The sequence below is a fragment of the Corylus avellana genome, chromosome ca5 (assembly GCF_901000735.1).
Source record: "Corylus avellana chromosome ca5, CavTom2PMs-1.0".
NCBI lineage: Eukaryota > Viridiplantae > Streptophyta > Magnoliopsida > Fagales > Betulaceae > Corylus > Corylus avellana.
Window position 1 is genome coordinate 21,535,327 of NC_081545.1, and position 23,061 is coordinate 21,558,387.

Below are 23,061 nucleotides of genomic sequence, written 5' to 3' on the forward strand. Positions count from 1 at the left end.
TTTTTATAATTTCTTAAAGGGTATAATTAGTGGCGTTTGAATAGTGCAAACAACACTAAAGGCATAGTGCCGTTTTCACTGTTCAAACGGCACTATTCCCTTTTTTAGTTTCTGCACTTTTTGCTATTTTGAAAGGTCACTAACCTTTTAATGACTTTTTTGGCCCAAAAACGTCACTATATGGCAGTCATTAAACTGAGTAATTTTTGTCGTGGGATCATAATTAATAATATTATTTATATATTTTTTTTGATATGTCCACACAAAGGGGGATTCGAACTAGTGACATCCGCTTTCTGAGGCGTACTTCAGGACGATTGAGCTACCTCATGCTAACAATATTATTTATTATTAGATATATATCTTATTTCACAAAATTTTAAATATTATACAAATATTATTTATAATTATTTTACTGATTGGCTCATGTGTTCTCCAGCCCCAGTACTGAATTTATTTTCGATAATATATTATGAATATATAAAATTCTGATATCTATGTCCCCTAACAACCGAGAAGGGGCTGACATTTCCTAATTTTCAGTATTTAATCTTTTGGACTATTAATTTAATGTGGATGTAATTTTTCTTTTTCTTTTTCTTTTTTCCTTTTTTAATTCAATTTTATGCTTTATACTTCAAGCATATACACTTCATGCTCTGACTGGAATATTTTCGTTTAGAGTATATATATTTTGTGAATAATATACTATTCGCAATTTTATTGGATTCCTTTTTCATTATTTAATACCTTAAGGTGCGTTTAGACTTCAGAGTATTTTCGTTTGATTGTAATTTTGAACGTACAACTATCATATATTATATATAATATATAATAGGTGGAATACTGAAGAGAACTGCCTAACATTGGGACAAGTGTATAACACCTTTATAACAAAGATTTTAACATATTTTAATTTATATGGATTAAACTAAAATTAAGGGTCTTATGAGAGTACATTTTTTTTTATAATTTATATATTCATGCTATGTTCAGTGATGTAGTTCATAAACTTGAGATTATTTGATTGCATTAAATGTTTTGTAAAAGATTTTGAATGTTTAACCAGAATTATATGAATTTTATTTATATTGAAATATAATAGGTATTACACTGATAATATCAAAGATTCATATTAATTTGAATTAATTCTTTAATAACCAAAATCTAGATTTTCTTTTTAATTATTATTATTTTTCTTCAAACTTCTTTTCATTTTAAACTACATGAGTTTAGATTTTGAGAATAATATCCCCTAGTGCACTTGTTCTATCTACACGAGTTTAAATGATAAGCTTCACGTTTACCAATAGTCTTCCAATTTGCCGTGACTTGGGGCTTCCTTTTTTTATTTTTTATTTTATTTTTCTAATGATAGAACAAGGTCGACTAGAGCATAAGCAAAAAGGTTGAAGGAGGAGACCAATTGTAACTATTTTACTTGGGTTTGATCATAGTAGCACCAATCTCATGGGAGACTGCTCAGGAGGAATTTAGAAAGACCGCAGGCGGACCCTAAAGGAAAAAAAAAAAGAAAAAAAAAAAGGAAAGTGGGACTAGAGCATAAAGAATCGACATCACATGAGGAGCAAGTGATGGGTTATAAGTGGACTAGTTAAGTCCGATTGTTTCGACATAAAGTATTTTAAAATATAAATTTTTTTTTTATCTTTCGGTGTTTAGTACGATTGAAAATTGTTCTCAAACAAAAAATATTTTTAGTTGACCAAAAAAACCTTCTTTATTCCTTGTAAAATGATTTTCTCACCCGCCATCCGGGATGAAGGTAGAGATTGGTATGGGTAGGGGCCTAGGGCCAAAAATTTTAGTCATGAGTAGGGGCCAATAGGCAAAAAAAAAATTACCTTACAAATATAAATATATTTTTTACCTTAATTTTTTTTTTTTCCTCCTTCTGTTGGCCCCCTATTCCTCCGTCCCAGCCCACCATCACCCATCATTGTTGCCAGTCGCCGTCATAGTTGCAACAAAGGAAGCCTTGAGCCTAATTAAACTATTGTTTATGGTCTGTTTAGGATTGCGATTTCAATAAATACAATTTTAAAAATTGCGTTTTTAAAAATTGTTCTTTTTTTTTTTTTTTTTTTTTTTTTAAATCGCTACTTTTTAAAATCACAAAGGCGTTTGGAAAAACATCTCAAAAAATTACTTTTTTATTAAATATTTGTTATGAGAAATCGTGATTTTGGTTTAAATTCGCGTCTTTTCAAATAAGCTTCTCATAGTCTACTTATAGAAATCGCAAAATTTTTTTCGATTTTAAATTAAGTATTTTTTAAATCACAATGTCAAACGCCTTACGTTTTACGATATCTTTTAAAAACAAACTCACAAACTCACCCTTAGTCTGTAATATCAATTTACAGGATGCAACTTTCAGTACCGTGCTGATTAAAAAAACACCAGTGTATTATCACAACAAAAAACTATGGATTTAGTAACGTGTCTATATATATATATATATATATATATATATATATATATATATATATATATTTTCCAAACGTCACTACTTTAGTGACTTGTTAATTTTTCACACGTTACTAAATTTTTTTTTAGTGATGTATCAAAGTTTACACGTCACTAAATGAATGACGTGTCAAGAATCCACACGTCACCAAAACTTTTGTGATGTGTCATACTTGACACGTCACTAATGTAACAATACCCTTATTTTTGAGATATGATATAATGCAATAAAAAACCATTTTTGGCCTATAAAAGTCTTAGGTAGCAAGAGGTCATAGGTCTATCAGTGGATGGGGCCATAGCAACTATGGAGGGTGCCTATGGCCTCTTGACACATAAGACTTTTGTAGGCCAAAAATGATTTTTTTTCTTGCACTATATCATTTCTCCTTATTTTTAACACGCCACACATGTCACTAATAGCACGTCACTAAATTTTAGTGACGTGTCAACATGACATGTCACTAATGGCTAGTTACGAAATGTTTGGTTTAAGAATGTTGGTATAGTTTCCGGTATGGTGAGCCCAAGGGCTAAACTATAATATTGTACTAGCATCTTCTTTCTTTCTTGCAAAATAACAACACACGTTAAGAGGATGCGCCGGATGGTGGCCGGTGCGTTCCTCCTCCGATGATTAAGTCAGTGTTTATATGAGCTCAATATAAGTTTAGTAGCGCATGAATCTTGTACCTGTTTTTGCTGTTTTCGAGCCTTTTATAGGTGGGGATCATAAAGATGGTGATGATGGCCAGGCGGAGGATTTGGAATTTGGGCGTAATGGATGGAGGAGTTAACATCCTGGTCCCCTGCAATTTCTAAAGGAGGTCAAACTGCCATCCGACAACAAGTTGGCTTGAAAAATTAGTATCCAGGCCGCCCTTTGGTCGATGAAGTTTTATATCGAAGAGGCTACACCATCCCCTTACTCAAGTGCCTGTCAAAAGATGAAGCCACTTACGTACTCAGAGAAATTCATGAAGGCGTATGCGGTAGCCATTCAGAAGGAAGGATGCTGGCCGACAAGGTCGTTCGGGCAGGATACTATTGGCTAGGGAAGAACCGAGACTCACATGAAATGGTCAAACACTATGACAAATGCTAGCGATTCGACAAAAAAATGACCAATCCTCCTGAGGAACTAAGCCTGGTGTCGGCACCATGGCCTTTTGCACAATGGGGGGTTGACCTAGTAGGGCCACTTCTAACAGGAAAGGGAGGATACAGGTTCGTCCTGGTTGCCGTTGACTACTTTACAAAGTGGGCAAAAGCTGAAGCATTGGCAACCATAACGACCGGGAATGTAAGGAGTTTCCTTTGGAAAGCAATTGTTTGCCGATATGGTATCCCTCATGCCTTCATAACCGACAACGGTAAACAGGTTGACTGCGAGCCATTCCAAAGTTGGTGTACCAAACTTTATATCAGGAACTATTTCTCATCTCCCGGACATCTTCAAGCAAATAATCAAGTAGAAACAACAAACAAAACCTTGATGAAAACTTTGAAGAAAAAACTCGAAGATAAGAAGGGAGCATGGGTGGAATTCCTCTCGGAAGTACTATGGTCATATAGAACCACAATCCGAACGCCTACAGGGGAAACACCATTCTCTTTGGCATTCGGATCTGAGGCTGTCATTCTAGTGGAAGTCGGCTCGGTCAGCTTTAGAGTAAACATTACAGTCCCAAGATGAACGAAGAAGGCATGAAATTGAGCCTAGACTTGCTCCAAGAGAAGAGGGATGACGCTCAAGCAACGATGGCAGCCTACCAACAAAGAACAGCCTGGTATTTCAACAAGAAGGTCAAGCTAAGATAGTTCATGATAGGAGATTGGGTTCTTCGAAAGGTTAGTGTAGCCACACGGGACCCAGCAGAAGGCAAGATTGGACCAACATCGGAAGGACCATACAAAGTGGTTCAGAGTCATCGACAATAAGCATACTACCTACAAGACATGGAAGGAAAGCCGCTGTCGAGACCTTGGAATGCTGATCACCTGAAGAAATACCATCAGTAAATTTTCATGATTCACTTTTTGTAATTCGTACTTTTTTAATATGATATTATTTCATGAATAAAAGCTTACTTGAATGTCGGAGAACCCTTGGTCAAAACGACCATTGGGACCAGTCACGAATTCCCTGTCTTGTAGGAAGCAAGGGAATAAACCCTTAAAAGAAAAAATTCCTCGTCTCACAAAAATGGAAAGACCCTTAGCAAAAAACATTTCGTCGTCTCGGAAACAAGGGAGTAAACCCTTAGCAAAAAAATTCCTCGTATCGGAAACAACAGAAAAAAAAAAAAAAAAAAAAAAAATCCTCATCTGGGAAAAAGGGAATAAACCCTTAACAAAAATTCTTCGTCCGGAAAAAAGGAACCCTTAAAGATAAGCTTCCTAACGAAGGAATCACACTGCACAACTATAGTCGGATTCGTGCCAAAGGAACAAGCATGCAACACATCAACAAAATCAAAGGTAAATATTTTATTCAACCACAACCATTACAAGAAGATTCAGCAGCAATCATAGAACATAAACAGTCAATGTAAATCTGACTACAACAAAAGCATCATAATCAGACTTGATTTGGTGCTCGATGCCCGAAAAGACGCTGTACAAAGAATCACATTTGAGCAAGCACCCGGGAATATGATGAACAAAAAATTTTTAAGACCTCTAACAGGCCATTGCCATTTATATCGAAGGCTACTCTCGATGGCCTTCGCTTGGTGGGCCGTGCTTTTCAATAGCCTTAACCTTCCACAACAAATACTTTCTCCGAAGTCTCCGACACTTCTCCTCCTCGTTCAGAAATAAACGGGTGGCAGAATAAACTTCAGAGGCTTTCTTCCGCCTGTTCTTATGAGATCTGCAATCCGACGGTCTCGCGACTCCAACTGTCGATCTTTCCAGGTGATGCAAAAGCCATGAAGAAAGAAGTCAAAGCAAGAGAAAGATTGAAGTTAGTTGAGCCAAAATGCTCCACATCAAGAGGGATATTTATAATACAAAAACCCTTGGAAAATGATAAGTCACTTTTAAATGCGAAAAGACGACCCATGCGGAGTCGCCTGGAAAATCCAATCGGCACTAGCTAAAATAAAAGCAACAACGCTCCACGTGTCCCACCGTCCAAAAATGTGCAAAGCAATAATGGCCTCCAAAACCTGAAACGCCGAATGCCAAAAGACACACAAAAGAACTCAATGACCAAGGTTCGAAAAATTACTTTTTCAATCCTTGGTCATGGGGGGTAGTACAACCGACAACAGAATACAAAGGTAGCAAAGATAGGAAATTCAGAAATAGGAAAATCAGAAGCAACGGCAAATCAAACGAAAGGTAATAAGAAAATACTGAAGTTTAAAGCAATTCAAAAATATATACAGAAATGGGAAGCAATCCTCATACAGACAAAATAAATAAAGAAGTTCTAAGCATCAGGTGCCGCTCCTACATCGTCGGCATCGTCTATGATGATGTTAGGACCAAAGGCTCGGGGGATAAATTCACTGCCGGTCGGAACCCATACACATCGACTTCTGGAGCAACAGGAATCAAGTCCCTGCCAGTATCAAGCAACTCGTCAATAGCACTAGCTGGGATGATCAAAAAGTTGGATTCTACCGTGGCCGGATCAATATTAAATCGCTCCCGATTGATGGTCAAATACCGGCGATTCTCAAAGCCCCAATGAAAGCCTCGCACCCAGAGCAAATCTCGAAGTTAGGGAATGAGAGACAACTCCATGAAGTAACGAGCCCCCTTGGCTTTCCAATAAAGGTACCCTTCGCAGAACCGGCCACACCTCTCCCGCGAAGCCCTCAATTTTGCTCCAAACTTCTCACAAGCATCCTCCGATCAGGATAGCTAAGTCTCAAGCGTCTCAGAAAGCTTCTAGAAGCCCTCCTCGGAAGTCCGAACTTGGTGGAGCTCTTCCACAACTTTAAAGTGCTTTGCAGCGGCCTGATGAACATTTGCGTCCACTTCCTTGGCATGGTCCACAAGCTCCTGATTTTTTCGAGTTGCGGCATCTAGAACCTCTTGAAGATGTATATTGGCAGTCTCCAACTCAGAATGTTTCTGCTTGCTCTCAAGAAGTTCTTGATCTTTGGCCGCTAGCAAGAGACAAAGGTTCTCCACTTCCGAATCGGAAGTCGAACCTCTAATCGCTTGTGAACTGGAGGCTTCCTGCCTTTTGCTCAGCTTTCAAACCAATTCCCGGAGCTCAACTCTTTCATCGGCAAACTCTCACGTACCCTTTTGGAATTCTTTGTATTAGCTAGCTATGAGAACAGAAGACTGCACAAACGGGATCATGTCAATTATAACAATGAAAAAGAGAAAAGGGTATGTACAACTCACCGATTAATGACAGTGGACTAGTTTATCCACAAACATCTTCGGAGTAAGTCAACCATCTCCTCGAGTATAGTCAGCCGGCAACATCTTAGTAATCACGGTCAAGGGTTGCCCACTCAAGTCCTTGGCCAGTGATCTGATCAAGGGCGAATTCCTTCCAGAATGCCCTCTTTGCGGTTGTCCCCGATATACGGGTTCTTTGTTGAAGGCTCGACACGGGAACTCAGGGGATCAGGGATATCATGAGTTTCATTTCAAACAGCAGTTGGCTTTCCTGACTTTAGAGGTTGAAAGCGTAAAGGGTAATCCGTAAAGCCTCTATCTCATTCAAACGAAATAGGTCGAGAATGTCATTCTTGGGAGTTGCATCATCAGTAATGCCAACGGAAGAACGGGGTTCCCCGAAGGTCACTGCAGCAAATTCAGACCTGATCACGAACACCAGGTTCAACAGCTCTAAGGATTTATCGACTTTCGCCTTCTTGGAAGGCTCCCCTAGTAGAGCCATACCCCAATCTGCCTTCCTCTTCAGCGCAGAAGGGTCAGACTCAGTGGGTGAACCAGAAGGGGTCGTTTCTCCAGATCCAGGATGCACAAAAGATTTAGAAGTAGAACTAGAATCTCTCGGAGTAGAAGTTGGAACGACTCGATTTGCCCAAAGATGGAAAGACTTTCTTTGCCCAAGTCTTCTTAGCTGGAGGACAAGCTGGAGATTTTTGAGCCGCCTTTTCGGAGGATAAAATTGATTTCTTAGGATTCCCCTCTCGATCCCAAAGGACCTTACCGATAGGGATCTGGTAGCCCAAATGCTCTCGGAGAGCGGAATCGGTAACAATGTTGTTGAAAGCCATCCAAGCTTCATTCTCTGGAAGTTGAGAAAATTTCAAGATATAGTCCACTTGACCTCGTTGCTCCGAATGTAATTTGTGATACTCTTTCCCTGCCAAAGAGGAAAATATAAAAACACGTGCTAAATAGAGAGAAGGAAAGAAGGGTTAAAAATGCTCATAGTACTCTCGGGAAGTTCCCCATTCTCGCGGAACCGTGTGCTTTAAAGGCAGAGTCTCCGACGCGGAGGCTTCCCAATCCCTGTAAACATAGAAGAACGACTCCACCCAATGTTTGTTATTGGAATGGGTCTTGCGAGGCTCGATGAACTGGTTCTTCCCCCGAGCCAAAAAAGTCACCGTCTCGGTGTTCGAATATATATGGGGACCATATATGTTTAAGAACTCCGCGACCGACATGGAATGTCCCGGAAACACAAAAGGCCACAGCAGCGATGTAGCCATGAAATACCGCCAACCATTTGGCATCAACTACCTCGGGGCCACCCCAGAAAAGACAACATCTCCCTTATGATGGGAGAAAATGGCAAACGAACCCCAGCCATAAACATATGTTCGTAAACACATATGTCTCCAGAACTGCCTATCATTCCAGTGGAATCGTTGGGAAAATGCAAAGAAACCGAAGCAGGAATTTCATAATTATGCCTAAGCACCTTCTCATCGGAGGATGAAAAACAAGACCTTTGTTTGCGGGGGTATTCTAAACATAGAGACTTCTCGGTACTAGAGGAAGATGCCCCACCAAGCGGACGAACCCTAGCGGCTGAACCTCTTGACCGCCAAACCATGGGAATTTCTGGTGAGTGGACGTTAGCAACTTCGGCTCCGGAGAGTTGAGATTGATGTGATGAAGACATGACGGCAGAGAATGGGGTGTATATGAGGATTTAGAAAATAAAAGTACAGAAGAATTGGAGTGATGAAAAAGGAGGAGGAAGAAAAAACCCTTTATAAAACCAGATGGGTAGAATGGCAAAGCATTTAATTCAAAATCATCATGAGCCTACAATCATGCCCAAACCGAAGAGACTCGGACTGCATTTCCTCTCAAAAGACGTGACAGGAAGCGCTATCCACTGACCGACACTTGTCTCACAAGTCCTCATACTCGAATCCAAGCCATCCTTAGAGGAACACATGGGCGGGCAACGGCGCATTTATGCGGATAAAGACGAAGAATTTGAAGCAAAGATCGTGCCCAACTGCCGAATATCCGGGGTGCACGGGTGTCAGATCCCATAAATGGTTAAGACGCCAGAATTAACGGCTACAAAGAACCGATTAGAAGAAAGCAACCGAAGAGTCCATCGCCAAAAAAGGAGAAAATAGGGAAAATAAAAAATTTGAATTCTCTTCTCCCGAAGTCTCAGTAGAAGGAATTCGGGGGGTAACTGTTACACCTAAATCTACACCAGGGTCATTGGGCCTATTACCTATTAATCTAGCCCATAGCCCGTTAATTCGGATAGAAGCCCAGCACATTCACATGGGCTTACTGAGAAGAAACCCAGGTTTGGAGGTGTGAAAACGACGTCACCTCACCAAGCTCGTATTCTCGAGAGACCATGCTCACCCGACTCGAGATATTTATTGAATTAACGATATACTCAGCACGCGGATACGACAGTTATGGACAAGATATGCACCAATCACGTTAACAGGTTAAATATGATTTGATCATCGCGTCAATTATGACCCACACTTTAATGTCACTGACGGTTATGTGCCATCCTCGGCAGAATGATAATAGCAAGAACAGTTTCCCATCGACCATAACGGTCAGGGGACCAGAATGTTAACTCTTCCGTCCATTAAGCCCGGATTCCAGATCCTCTGCCCGGCCATCATCACCATCTTTATGAGCCCCACCTATAAAAGGCTCGAAAACAGTAGAAACTGTTACAGATACATGTGCTACTAAACTTGTACTGAGCTCATATAGACACTGACTTAATCATCGTAGGAGGAACGCACCGGCCACCACCCGGCGCATCCTCTTAACGTGTGTTGTTATTTTGCAGGAAAGAAAGAAGACGCTAGTCCGATATTACAGTTTAGCCCTTATGCTCACCATACCAAAAACTATACCAACAAAGAATATATTCTTAAGCTGAGATTCATGAAGAAAGTGATAAGAACATATAACTTTCTTGCTCGACAGCATGCGTCATTTTCAGCACCATGCGTGTTGGGCTTACAACAGTCATAGAATCTTTAATAATCTCATCAACTACACGACAGAGGCAACCCTAGTCTCTGGTAAATATCAGCATGCAAGAAATGTTTATGTTTATGTATTGGCCGGAATTTAGCACATATTCTGTGAACAAAGAAGGTGACTTTTATATTTCTATCCCTTTAGAGAGACAGAGATCCTATTACTCTAAATAAATAAATATACATGACTTAATAAATAATTATTCTTAATTAAAACATGACTTAATCATATGAATGTAATATATATATATATATATATATAAAATGCACTGCTGTGGACCTACTCTTCATATCACCAACCATAGCTTTCACCCTTCTTTTTCTATGAAAGGACATTCATATGACAAATGTGTGTTAATTTGGCAGCACAAAGGGTATTTTGGGCACTAATGGATGCCATATGTCTCATATTCTTGGAAATGTCAAAGATGGGTGATTGCTTTATTTTCCACAGCAGCTAGCAATTTTTTATATTATTGTTTCTTTTTTATTTTATTTTAGATTTTCCATTCACTTTCAATTGACTTTTAGGGCTTGAAAATCAAAGTCCCACCGTCAAAAAAAGCATGCTCAAGACCGACCCTAGTTTATTCTTTGTATTCAACTATGAAGTTTCTTATTTTATTACGAGGATAATTATAAATATTTAATTTTTATTTTATTGGGTTAATGTGATATAATTTATTATTTTTTAAGTTTTTTTTTTTTAAAAAATTTTTAGTAAGTGTTGACTCAATGACTTATGAGTACTAACCATGAGTCCAATAAAATAAAAGTTATAATAATTGAGTATATAACATTACTCATGATTAAACTAGTTTGAATCTATGATGATACGTTGATAGGATCTCATCACATCAAATAAAATAAAATAAAATAAATATATAAACCAGAGTGTAATCATTTCGAATGGTCAAGCCTACAATAATCACTTCAGAGATAATAAAAATAAGATTCCACAAAAAATCTAAAGTTACGTACGAAGCCTCTAATTATATTATTATTACAAATTCATTCCCTTATTAGGTTAGGATTTCCCTTCCTACATACAAGGACCTGAAGGACGGAGGAGAGATTGGTGTGGGTAGGGGCTAAGGAACAAAAATTTTAGTGGGTAGGGGTCAATAGGGAAAAAAAAATTTGTTTACCCTAAATTTTATTTTATTTATATATGATTATTTTATTTTTTATTTTTCCTTCTTTTGGGGGGGGCAATGGCCTATACGGCTATACTGGCCTCCCTATTCCTCCATCTCTGCCTACATAGATTAGGATTATTAATTTCTCTTCCTACTAAGATTATGTTTATTTTCAACTCTATAAATTAAAGCAATGTAAGTGTCTTTAGGCTTTTCATCGAATAACAACTTCAATTAATTGCTATAAATAATCTGTGGGTATCTTTCTTTGTTTTGTTTTGGTTTTATCTGATTTTGAGCGATTAAGTACTAAGGTTCTTGCCACCAAAAATGAAAAAATTATTATAAAACTCCCACCATATCACATACCTTCAGCAAACCAACAGGATATGGGACAGATTTTATGCTAAGCTTCACAGGAAAACGAAGAATATTACATAAAAACCTTCTCAAGTACTGGAAGTAGAAAACCAAAACCTTAAAACGTTCAATTCATTAGATTGCAGGAATCTGCAGTTAATTTCAAACACTACTATATATGAAATTCTACAATTGACTGGGCTAAGAATCATCTCAATTTCATTTGATAAGAACCCTATGAAAAATGTGGTTAGAAATCCATAATAGAGTCCGACCACAACGACCAAATTAATAATCTTGAAAGGTTCACCTATTCGAAAATCTCGGGATGTACGCTTATTTTCAACTTGTAAATACAAAGTGTAAATTAATGCTTATAAATGAAAGACAAACTGATCCACTAAATTCAGTGGAGTCCATCACAATCCCAATTTTAATTGTTCATCAGTTCTTATAGGGCCCATTTCTGGCAAGCTGATTGCATAAAGAACCCTAGCTTTCTAATTTCTAGGCTCCATTTAGCCCATGCCCGTCTCGTCAATCCTTATGTCCAATGCCATCATTTCCATTGATCAATCATTTCTCTGCATCATCATCATGTATGACTTGTTCCTGAAACAACAAAGGTGTGTTGCATATTTATATATTGATCTTTGGTGTAAATTCACACGTGGGGTTTTACTTTTACACGTGAAAAATAATACAAAATATATATTTAAAAAAAAAAAAAAAGAAGGTGAAATATAGAATCAGTGGGCAAGTATGACACGTTCCTAGGAATATTACCTCCTGAATAGCATTCTTCTGACGCTCCATGTGTAAACAATTTTGAAGATACCTTATTCTCTGATTACTCTGCAAGTCAAGGAGCGCAACACTACATGACTAATGGGATATATCAACAAGAAATTAAATAATTTTTTTAAAATTTTTTTTAATTTTTTATTGTTTTTAATAAAGGACTAATTTCATAAAATTAAGGAAAAACTTCACAAAACTTCCACACGTTTTAAATTTATTCTTCAAAGTTCAAAAACTTTCAATTTAGAATATTGTTAAATCTTGTCAAAATTCTCAAAATATCCATTTAAAAAAAAATTGCAAAAATTCAAGGGTAGGTATTTTTGCAAATTCCGTTAAATCCTGATCAAGACCTGAATTTTTGCAATTTTTATTTTATTTTATTTTTATAATAAAAAAGGGTATTTTGAGAATTTTGACAAAATTTAACGAAAAAATCCTAACGGAGGGAGAACATTGCAAAAAATTAGAAGTTTGATACCTAAAATTGAGAGTTTTTGAACTTTGGAGGGTAATTTCAAAACACTTGGAAGTTCATGGGAGTTTTGTGAAATTTCTCCTAAAATCAAATAGAGTTAAGAGTGTGTTGTTATTGTCTACCAAGATAGAGAAGGCCTGTATATACTCTTTGAGCCCTGCAACCATGCGACAGCTTTGCTGGAATGGCTCCCAAATGTCCTACACATAGAAATCCAATTATATATTTCCAACATTCGACAATGCATAGATTTAATCAAACAAATGCTTACCTCTATATTTTGTGGTAGAGGACGCCCTTGAGCCAAAAATATCTGATCCACTCCAAGATCATTTAGCAGATGCACCTTCTTAGTTGTTATGATGATTTTACTTCCTAATCCAAACCAACTACGGTTTCCAACTAGGGAATACAGTTGGTCTAAATCATCTACATCGTCAAGAACAATTAAAACCCGTTTAAAGCATAATTTTTCTTTAATCATGTCCATTCCTCTGGTAATATTTGTTACTGCTATATATCTTTCTGATAGAATATCAGACAGAAGTTTTTCTTGTAGATGAACTAGACCATTGGGCTGCTTTGAATTTTGTCCGACACCTGCGAGGAAGCTGCTGCCTTCAAAAGTAAAAAAGATTTGATTATAAATAGCTTTTGCAATTGCTGTCTTTCCCATTCTGCTTGGTCCACATATCCCTACTATGAGCACATCTTCCGACCCAATTTGCAAGAAAAGACTTAGGTACTCATGGCATGTGTCATATCTGAGGGGATAGATGGAAATGTTCAGATTTGTCGGAATTCGTTTGTCTATAATAGCTGTAACAACTGTGCCCACCAGCAGAGATTCAATCCTGGATGTGGTCATCAATATGAAAATTTTAAGCACAAGAAACATCCATGAGTGGACAAATTAGACTTAACAAGAGCCATCAACTAGCATATAATGATTGAACAATGTTGCTACTATGAATTAAACATGAAGAAAAGAAAAGCCTACTCACAACTCACCCTTTAAAAAATACATAAATGTTTTGAAATTCTCATAAAATCTATGTATCAATTCTTGTTTCATCATCTGCTAGTCAAAATAGATATATTGACACTATCTTCGGATTAGTTGGTGGGGATGTTTATAGGAGGAGCATTCCTAACATCATGATAAGCAGTGGTAAGCGAAAAATCAGCTAAAGCCATTAGGATGTTTTCTTTTTCGCATTTCAATTATAAGAAGATTCATTTTTCTAGTCTGGAAGCCCTTTTACCATCATCATGCTATGCCTTCTCCTAAATAAATTACTCTATACACTATCACCCCCAATCATTATGTAGACATGAGAAAGTTCATGGAGAGAGTGGTGCGCGCTCTAGTGAGCCTGTTGGGGTGTATGTGGCCGGTGGCGTTATGAAAATATATTAAGAGGGGCTGAGGAAAATGTTGTAGTCATGTCAGATTTGAGGTCGAAGATGACTCTAAGGTTGGATTCTGGCATGACCCCTGGTGTGGGGATTTAGCCATTAAGGAAGCCTTCACAGTTTTTGGCAATGAATAAACAGTCAGTGGAATTCTCAATAGAAATGGACGCATTTTTTTTTTGGCAATATGCCTAATTCTCAAACCGCTCATGGTGATCATATCAATGCAACACCTATTTTTGCCATTACCTTCTTCTCATTTTGCTATCACAAAATTTCAAGACTTGAAGTTATTCCATCCATAAATGCAGGGACGGAGCCAGACTTTGGCATGAGTAGGGGCCTACACCGGCCACCCCCAGTTCCGTCCCTGCATGGATGCCACAAATTGCAATGCTGAATGCATCCTATGCCAAAAACTAAAAAGGGCACTTTGTGTGATATATTGGTTTACAATTTTTGACATGAACAAACAAGAAATTAATGGATTCGGACCGAGGAGTCTAAGTCATTTAATTAAATTGGTCAGATTAGAGTCGACCTTTATAGTCATGCATCAACACAATTTAAACCCGACACACGACACAACTCAAGCTCAACAAGTACCTAACATGAAATTATTGAGCTAAACTTGAAGGTGTGATCCGTTTAATTATTAAAATTGATTTATATAATTTTGCCAAGTGTTAGAGAGAGAGAGAGATGAAGGAGTACCTGGGGCTAACGCGATGATCCCAGCCAGATAAATTGGCGGCTTGCGTAAGAGCATCCACCCACCTTCTCCGCCAGAAGCTTCCAACCCTTTGAATGCCGGCAACCTTAGCAGCGTATCCCCTTTGTTTTCGAATATCAGAGGGATCGATGTCGTAGAAAATGGGCAACACTATCATCCCCCACCTCTTCCTGCACTCTAACATCAGTACAAGCTCTTCAAGGCACCAACTGGAAGAGACGTATTCTTTAGAGAACAAAACGATTGAGATTTTCGACATCCTAATAGCTTCTTTCACATCTTTTCCAAGATCTGTTCCTCTTTGCTTTCTTCCGAGTTGCTTGGTGTCTTTGAAGGTGGGGACTCCACGCACGGCCAAAGATTTATCCACCATGTCTGTAATGAACTTGTGGGGGTCTTCGCGTTGAACACTAAAGTAGATATCATGGAGTCGGCCAGAGGTCGAAGATGATGAGGCCATGGAAAATAGGCAACAGAGAGCTCAACAGTACTAGAGATGCAAATGGGGAAGTCAAATTTAAAAATGTTTTCTTTTTCATTTTTCACTTCACTTTCTTCGTTTTTCCTTTCGGCTTTTTTTTTATTTATTTATTCGAATATTACATTGAGAGTGGTTCGCCAACCCCAAGGAATATCGGGTTGTTTGGCCATTCACAAACTTAGGGTCTTTATGGTGGTTCGGTTACGCTCAAATCGGCTAACTATGGAGTTGCAGCCACCCTATTTTGCTCAAATGAGTGACTCTAGCCACCAATTTTTTTTTTTTTTTTTAATTTTTTCAACAAGTTTATTTAAAATGTTTTTAATAATTTTAATTTTTAATGAGGCATAAAGACAAGTCTTAACTTTTTAAGAATATTGGCGTGAATTTTCATATATTTAGGAATGAAATTACCATATTCGGTTTTAGACATAATTCAACTACCATCCCATTTCACAAACCAAAAGTCAATTGTATTGTCTCTCGCTCTCTCCTTAGTGAGCTCCACCTGAACCCTGTTCCCATCTGAAAACCTTGTTTTCCCTCCTCTTAATTTTTCTCTACCCCAATCTCCCTCCCATCTCTATGGACATGGAAGCTCTTATAGCCCAGACCGAAGCTCTCTCCTGGGAGGATCCTTCCTCCCAAATTGAAACCATAATCCCTGCTCAAGTTATAAAAGAATGCCTCCCTCTAGTTGGGCAACTTATTTCACAGAAAATTCACAACAACCAAGCTGTCCAAGCAGCTCTCACAAAAGCCTGGGATTTTGCAGTTCCCTTCTCCTTTGCCATGCTAGGCCCAAACAGATTCCTGTTTAAATTCTCCAAACAGGAACAAATAGAAAAAATCTTCAAACAACCCACATGGAATGTCAATGGATCTCTTTTAGTTCTTCAAAGCTGGTCTCCCAAGGCTACTATGAGTGAGCTAAATTTCAACCTGTCCCCTTTCTAGATTCAAATCCATGGTCTCCCTCTTCTCAACATGAGTCTGAAAAATGCAATAGCCATTGGGAAAGGTCTTGGAAATCTCATCAAGGTGGACGAAACCAGTGGTGAAAATAAGACTTTTAGAAGCTATCTCAGATTGTTGGTGGAGATAGATGTTACCAAACCTCTCAAACCTGGTTTCTCTTTACGAAGGGAAGAAGGTGAACCCTTATGGATTTGTATAAAATTTGAAAGGCTAGATATCTACTGCAACTCTTGTGGGAGAATTGGCCACAAACTCCAAAGTTGCCGAGCTCTTTCTGAGGAGCAATTCCCTGACAGGTTTAAAATCTCCCTCAAAGTTAACATCTTCTCCAACCTCCCTCCTATTTCAGCAAGTGCTAAGGAATGCTTCACTGGTGCAACCCCATCTTCACAAATTTCCAAAACTCTTAGCCATGGCAACGAGCTAACTCAGCCACATGGAGTTAACCTCAACCACATCTTCTCTGGTGCAACCCCATCCTCACAAATTTCCAAAACTCATAGCAATGGCAGCGAGCTAACTCAGCCACGTGGAGTTAACCTCAATCCCCAAACTCCCACCAACTCCTATACAGCACCAACTCTCCTCAATCCCCTCAAAAATCTCACCATACACCCTTCAAACCCTATTATCCCCCCACATGCACCTGACACAACCCCATCACCCACCCCTTCTCCATTAAATGCAACCCAGTCTTTCTCATCTACTGCAAGATGTGAAGACTCCACTTTGCCATACCTCTTAAATGCCCCCCTCAGCTCCAATCACCCTTCACCTCAACTCCCATCCAATCAACCAGAGTTAACTAGTGTAACCCCTCCTTGCAACTTCATGTTGAAATGCAACCAGCCCATCAATGGGCCCATTTTCTCTTCTCCTGCTCAAGCCCAAACCCCACAAATACCCACAAAGCTAAAAAGCCCTATCTCCTTCCAAGCAGCCATCTCCCCAACGAACATAACCACCATTCCTATCACTCCCGCCCAAAATTACATCAAACACACCCGCACCTCTCCTTATCCTCCTCGCAAAATAAAACCAAAAATACCAAATCATCCTGGCAATGACCCTGCTTCTCCCTCTCAGATTACTGCTACTCAAAAGAAAAGGACTAGGCTTCCCATCATCCTAGCTCCTTACAAAAAAGGCCCAGGAACCTCACAAACCCCAGAAGAATTGGAATCCCATTCTCCTATGGATTTCACTCCAGGATCCTCCCCAAAACCTATAGCAAGATCCATCTACAAAGCAGCTCGAAAAGGGAAAAAGGTTGTTGAAGCAGGAAATGTCAACACAAATGTTTCAGGGGACCGTTTTGTGTCCCCAAAAGGCTCATGAAATTTCTCTCTTGGAATTGCAGGGGGATCTTTAGACCTTCTGCAGTTCGTAGCTTAAGGGTCTTAATTCATGAAAATAGACCTGAAGTTCTCTTCCTCTCTGAAACCAAATCTCCCCCCTCTCTTGTCTCCTCCATTTTGAATCATCTTGGCTTCTTTTCTATGTCGCATGTGGCTCCTGCTGGTTCCAGTGGTGGCTTGGTTCTTGCCTGGCTAACAGGTATTGATTTAGAATGTTTTATTTCCAACAAAAACAATATTTCAGCATGGTGTTTTTCGGATCCTCCTTGCTCTCCGTGGATCCTCTCTTGTATTTATGGTCCTCCCTCTAGTAAGGACAAGTTCAAGTTCTGGGATTCTCTCACTGCTGTTGGAGAAAATTTTGTTAGTCCCTGGCTTTGTATAGGTGACTTTAACTTTGTTTTGAATCAGTCTGAAAAACTGGGAGGCAAACCTGTAGCAAGCTCCTCTTCTTGCCCATTTAGAAATTTCATTGACCAACTTGGTTTGATAGATTTAGGGTTTGCTGGAAACCCTTTCACTTGGTGCAACAATAGACAAGGTCCAGCAACCATCAAAGAGAGATTGGATAGAGGTTTAGCCTCTCTTAGCTGGGTTCATCTCCATCCTGAATTTTCCATTCTCCATATTCCCGCTTTTGATTCTGACCACAACCCCATTACCCTTGACACGGCCACCCCCACTACTTTCCTTCCTAGACCTTTTAGATTTGAGGAATTTTGGACAAAAGACCCCTCTTGTGGCCTTGTTATCAATTCTGCATGGTCCCTTACCACTTTTGCTGGATCCCCAGCCCACTGTCTGGTAAAGAAGTTAAAAAAGACTAAAACAGCTTTGAAGAAATGGAATTCTCTACATTTTGGCCACATCCAGACCAAAATCAAAGCCTCTCTGATCCAAATTGACTTGGCTCAATAGTCTCCTCCGGACCCAGCTTCACATTCCTTGGAAGCCAAGCTAAAACTTGATATGGATGATCTTTTGAAAAAGGAGGAGATTCTTTGGAAGTCAAAATCTAGGGAAACTTGGTTGACATGCAAGGATCTCAACACCAAATATTTTCATGCCTCCACTCTTATTAAAAGATGATCAAATGCTGTTAATTTTTTGAAGATCGGTGAGAGGAATTGGGTCTCTGATAGAGCAACAATTGGAGGTAATTTTGTCTCTCACTTCTCCAATCTGTTCTCTTCCTCTTCCCCTCCTATTAAGGAAGAGATGTTGGACTTGTTCTCCCCTGTCATCACTGAAGAGGAAAACTTGCTTCTCTGCTCTATCCCCTCTGAAGAAGAGGTGATCAAAGCCTTATCCAGCTTAGGCTCCACCAAAGCCCCTGGCCCTGATGGCTTCACTGCCCTCTTTTACAAGAAGTATTGGTCAATTGTTAAGGATAACGTGCTGGCTTGCATTTGGAATTTTTTCCAAAATGATCATCTTTTGCAAGAGCAGAATCACACTTTCATCTCTCTTATCCTAAAACAAAGTGGTTCTCATACAGTGCATCAATTTAGGCCGATCAGTTTGTGCAATATTGTTTACAAGATAATTTCTAAGATTCTTGCCAACAGACTGAAAAGCTTACTTCCAAAGATTATTTCCCCTCTTCAATCAGCTTTGGTTCCATATAGGAGCATCCAAGACAATACAATTCTAGCTCATGAGTTGCTGCATACTTTCAAGGAAAAAAGAGGAAAAGGGAGTCTTATGTTTCTTAAAATGGACATGGAGAAAGCCTTTGATACAATGGAGTGGGAGTTTATCTTGGCTATCATGAGTAAATTGGGCTTTCATTCTACCTGGATTAATTGGATCAAGACTTGCATCTTCTCCTCCTCCTTCTCCATCCTTATTAATGGTAGCCCCTTTGGTCATTTCTCTCCTTCGAGAGGTCTAAGACAAGGAGACCCCTTGTCTCCTTTTCTCTTCATTCTTGGCACTGAAGTCTTCTCTAGATTAATGTTCAAAGAAGAAAGAGCTAGCAACATAAAAGGTCTTCATATCTCGAGAAATTCTCCAGCTCTTCACCATCTTCTGTTTGCAGATGACCTCCTCATCTTTGGTAAAGCCTCTTACTTGGAAGCTTGCAGCATCAAAAAATGTTTGGATAAATATTGCTTATGGTCTGGCCAATCCATCAACAATACCAAATCCTCCATTAGGTTCAATAAAAATACCAACCATACTACCTCCTCTACCATTCTAGATATCCTGCCCTACAGCTACAATCCCACTGATTCTATCCATCTTGGCCTTCCAATTTTGCTTGGCAGCTCAAAAAAAGCAGCTTTTCAAAGCATTAGTATTAATGTTCTCAATAAGGTAGATGGATGGCGTGCAAAAACCCTCTCCCAAGCTGGCAGATTGATCCTTATCAAATCAGTGGCAGCAGCTATCCCTTCTTATGCCATGAGTTCTTTAATACTCCCCTCCTCCCTCTACAGCTCCTTGAATAGGCTCTTTAAAAATTTCTGGTGGGGTTTCCCTTCATCTAAGACCAGAAACCTCTCCCTCAAATCATGGGACTCCCTTTGTCTTCCAAAGGATCTAGGTGGTCTGGGGTTCAGAAAAATGAGGGAGGTTAACTTGGCCCTCATCTCAAAGCTTGGTTGGAAGCTTCACACAAATTTTAATTCAGCATGGGTGTCTCAACTCAAAGGTAAGTATCTCTTTTCTGGTTCTTTTCTCTCCCCCCCTCCCCATTCTTCCCCATCTTGGCTCTGGAAAGGTATCCTCAAATCCCAATCCATCATCTCTCAAGGTACCTGCCATAGAGTCCACCAAAACTCTTCTTTTCCGGTTTGGAACTCTCCATGGATTCCATCTCTTCCAGATTTCTTCCCCACCCCCTCCTATCTCTTAGACCAGCCCCTCCCCAACATCAAGGTCTCTGACCTCTTCTCTCCAAACGGCCAATGGAATATTTCCCTCCTTCTTTCCCTGTTTGACCCTGTTAGTGTTAGGGAAATCCAAAAAATTAAAATCCACCCCCTCCCCTGTTCTGAGTTCATTTGGACTCCTTCATCAAATGGTCTCTTCTCTTCTAGTTCTGCTTATAAGTTGATTAGTAGCCCCAGAACTAGTTTAGCCTCCTCTCCACTTGTCTCTAGTACTTGGAAGAAATTATGGAAACTCAATCTCAATGCTAGACTCAAACTTTTTCTATGGAAAATTGCATGGGATATAGTCCCCTCAAAAGCTAGGTTGAATAGAATTTTCCCCATCTCCCTCTCAGATTCTCTTTGTCCTCTTTGCCGTACAGAAACAGACTCTCTTCCTCACCTCTTCTTTAAGTACATCTTTGCCAGGGTAGCTTGGAGATCTTCCTTTTGGCCCTTGGATTCTTCTACATGGTCTTCTATTAGTCTTTCCAGCTGGGTTGAAGGCATTATCAGCCCTCACACTTCGTTTGGAATCCCACTAGCTGATTCTCACCTTTTCCAAGTTTTTGCAGCAGTGTTGTGTGACCTTCTTTGGTTTTCCAGGAATAAAGCTTTTCATGAAGGAGTCATTCCGGATGTGTTATCTCTGGCCAAAACTATTAAGAAAACTTCTTTGGATCATGCTTCGGCTTGGAAGGCTTTTAAACCAGATTTTGAAGTCTGGTCTCCTCCTGAAGCAGGCTCGTTTAAGATCAACTTTGACACTGCCATTAGAGACAATTTCTCAGCCCAAGCAGCAGTGTGCAGGGACTCCAATGGAAAAATTATCAAGGCCATCTCTCAAATCAGTCCCCCCTGTGATCCCAGCTTTGGTGAAGCTTTACCAGCTCTTCTTGCAGCCTCTCTAGCAGTCTCCTTAAAGCTCAAGAAATTTACGTTTGAGGGAGACTCTTTACTAGTTATTTCAGCTTTGCAATTTCCCTCCTCTTCCCAGGATTGGCAAATTGAAAAAGTTATCTCTGATTTTTTTCTTTTAGTCCCAGCTTCTCCCTCTTGGGAAGTTAGGAAAATTAACAGAAGTGCAAACTTCTGCGCCCATCATGTGGCATATTGGGCCGCGGCAAGAGTTTACTCGGGCTGCATTCCCACTCTTTTTCCCCCCTCTCATCCATCCCTATCTGTAGTGGAAAAGATCCACCTCCCTCTCATTTGTAATTTTGTCTCTTGTTTGTTTTTGGTATGGAATGTTTGTTACAAAAAAAAAAAAAAAAAAAGAAATCGAGGAAAAAAATAAAGTTAACTTCTTTTTGTTTCTTTTCGTGGGACTCGAGAAATAGGAGAAAATTCACTTTATTTTCTTAAAGTTTTAGAAATTTTTTTAATTTGAACTCTAAAGTTTAAAAATTGACAATGTACTCCCGTAATGTTTTAAAAATTTTCAATTTAAACCGTTAAATTAGACGAAAATTTTTTTAAAAAAGTTTGAGAGTAATTATGTAATTTTATAGACTTCTGTCTAATTTGATGGAAATTAATAACAGAAAGTTTAAATTAAAAATTTTAAAAACATTAGAAGGGTATATTGCCAATTTTTAAACTTTGAAATTTTAATTGAAAAACTCCTTAAATTTGAGCTGCAAAAGTGAATTTTTTCCCGAGAAAAAATATTAGGAAAAAGGGAAATTAAAAGAAAGAGAATCTTGGAAGGAAAAAGGTCCGGTGTATTTCCAGAACATTGAAGTTGAAGAGGAGTTATTTATGTAAGCAGACCTGCAACTTCACTTGGGTCATCCGTTCTGCTCCGCAACTATGGCATTCACGAGGGTATACTCGTCATCCTTCTCCTTCCTGTCCGCCGTAACAAGGTGCAGGCACGACGTGTTCTTGAGCTTCAGAGGCGAAGACACCCGCTACAACATCACACCGCAGCTACACAGGGCCTTGGTGGATGCAGGCATTCCAACCTTCAAAGACGACATCAACCTCGAGAAAGGGGGAGAGATCGCGTCGGAGCTTCTAAAAGCGATCCAAATGTCGAGGATTGCCATCATTGTCTTCTCGAGAAACTATGCGAATTCCGGGTGGTGCCTCGACGAGCTGGTGAAGATCGTAGAGTGCAAGAACCAAGCTGGCCAGCTGATTCTGCCTGTCTTTTACGATGTTGATCCTCGCGACGTTGAGCAGCAGACGGGGAGTTTCGCAGAAGCGTTTACAACACATGAAGAGCGTTTCAGGGCCGGGAATTTGCCCGAAAACAAGCTGGAGAAGTGGAGGGCAGCTCTGACAGAGGCTGCTACTCCTTCTCAGGCATGGGATTTGCGGAATGTTGACAGCTGGTAATTCTTTATCAATTTTCATATATATACCTCTCGGTCTGCTTGTTTTTAGTTCTAGCTGAGGAACCAGAAGAAACCAGAACCCAGAAAAAGAAAGGAAAGAAATGTAGTTTGGGGCGACCAGTAATTGTGATATAAAATCAGGATGTAAAAAAAAAAGGGGGGGGGGGGGGGGG

The 23,061-nt window shown here is 39.4% G+C and overlaps 1 protein-coding gene across 1 annotated transcript; it reads right to left on the reverse strand.

The window, feature by feature from the left end:
• Positions 1 to 11,736: 11,736 nt before the first annotated feature.
• LOC132182548 (disease resistance protein RPV1-like) lies at positions 11,737 to 15,391 on the reverse strand. The gene is made up of 5 exons (XM_059595827.1): positions 14,835 to 15,391; positions 12,976 to 13,558; positions 12,827 to 12,904; positions 12,212 to 12,280; positions 11,737 to 12,037 (listed from the first exon to the last, which is right to left on the reverse strand). Exons 1-5 carry the CDS (start codon positions 15,311 to 15,313, stop codon positions 12,002 to 12,004), a joined length of 1,245 nt encoding a protein of 414 aa, XP_059451810.1. The 5' UTR covers positions 15,314 to 15,391; the 3' UTR covers positions 11,737 to 12,001.
• Positions 15,392 to 23,061: the final 7,670 nt, after the last annotated feature.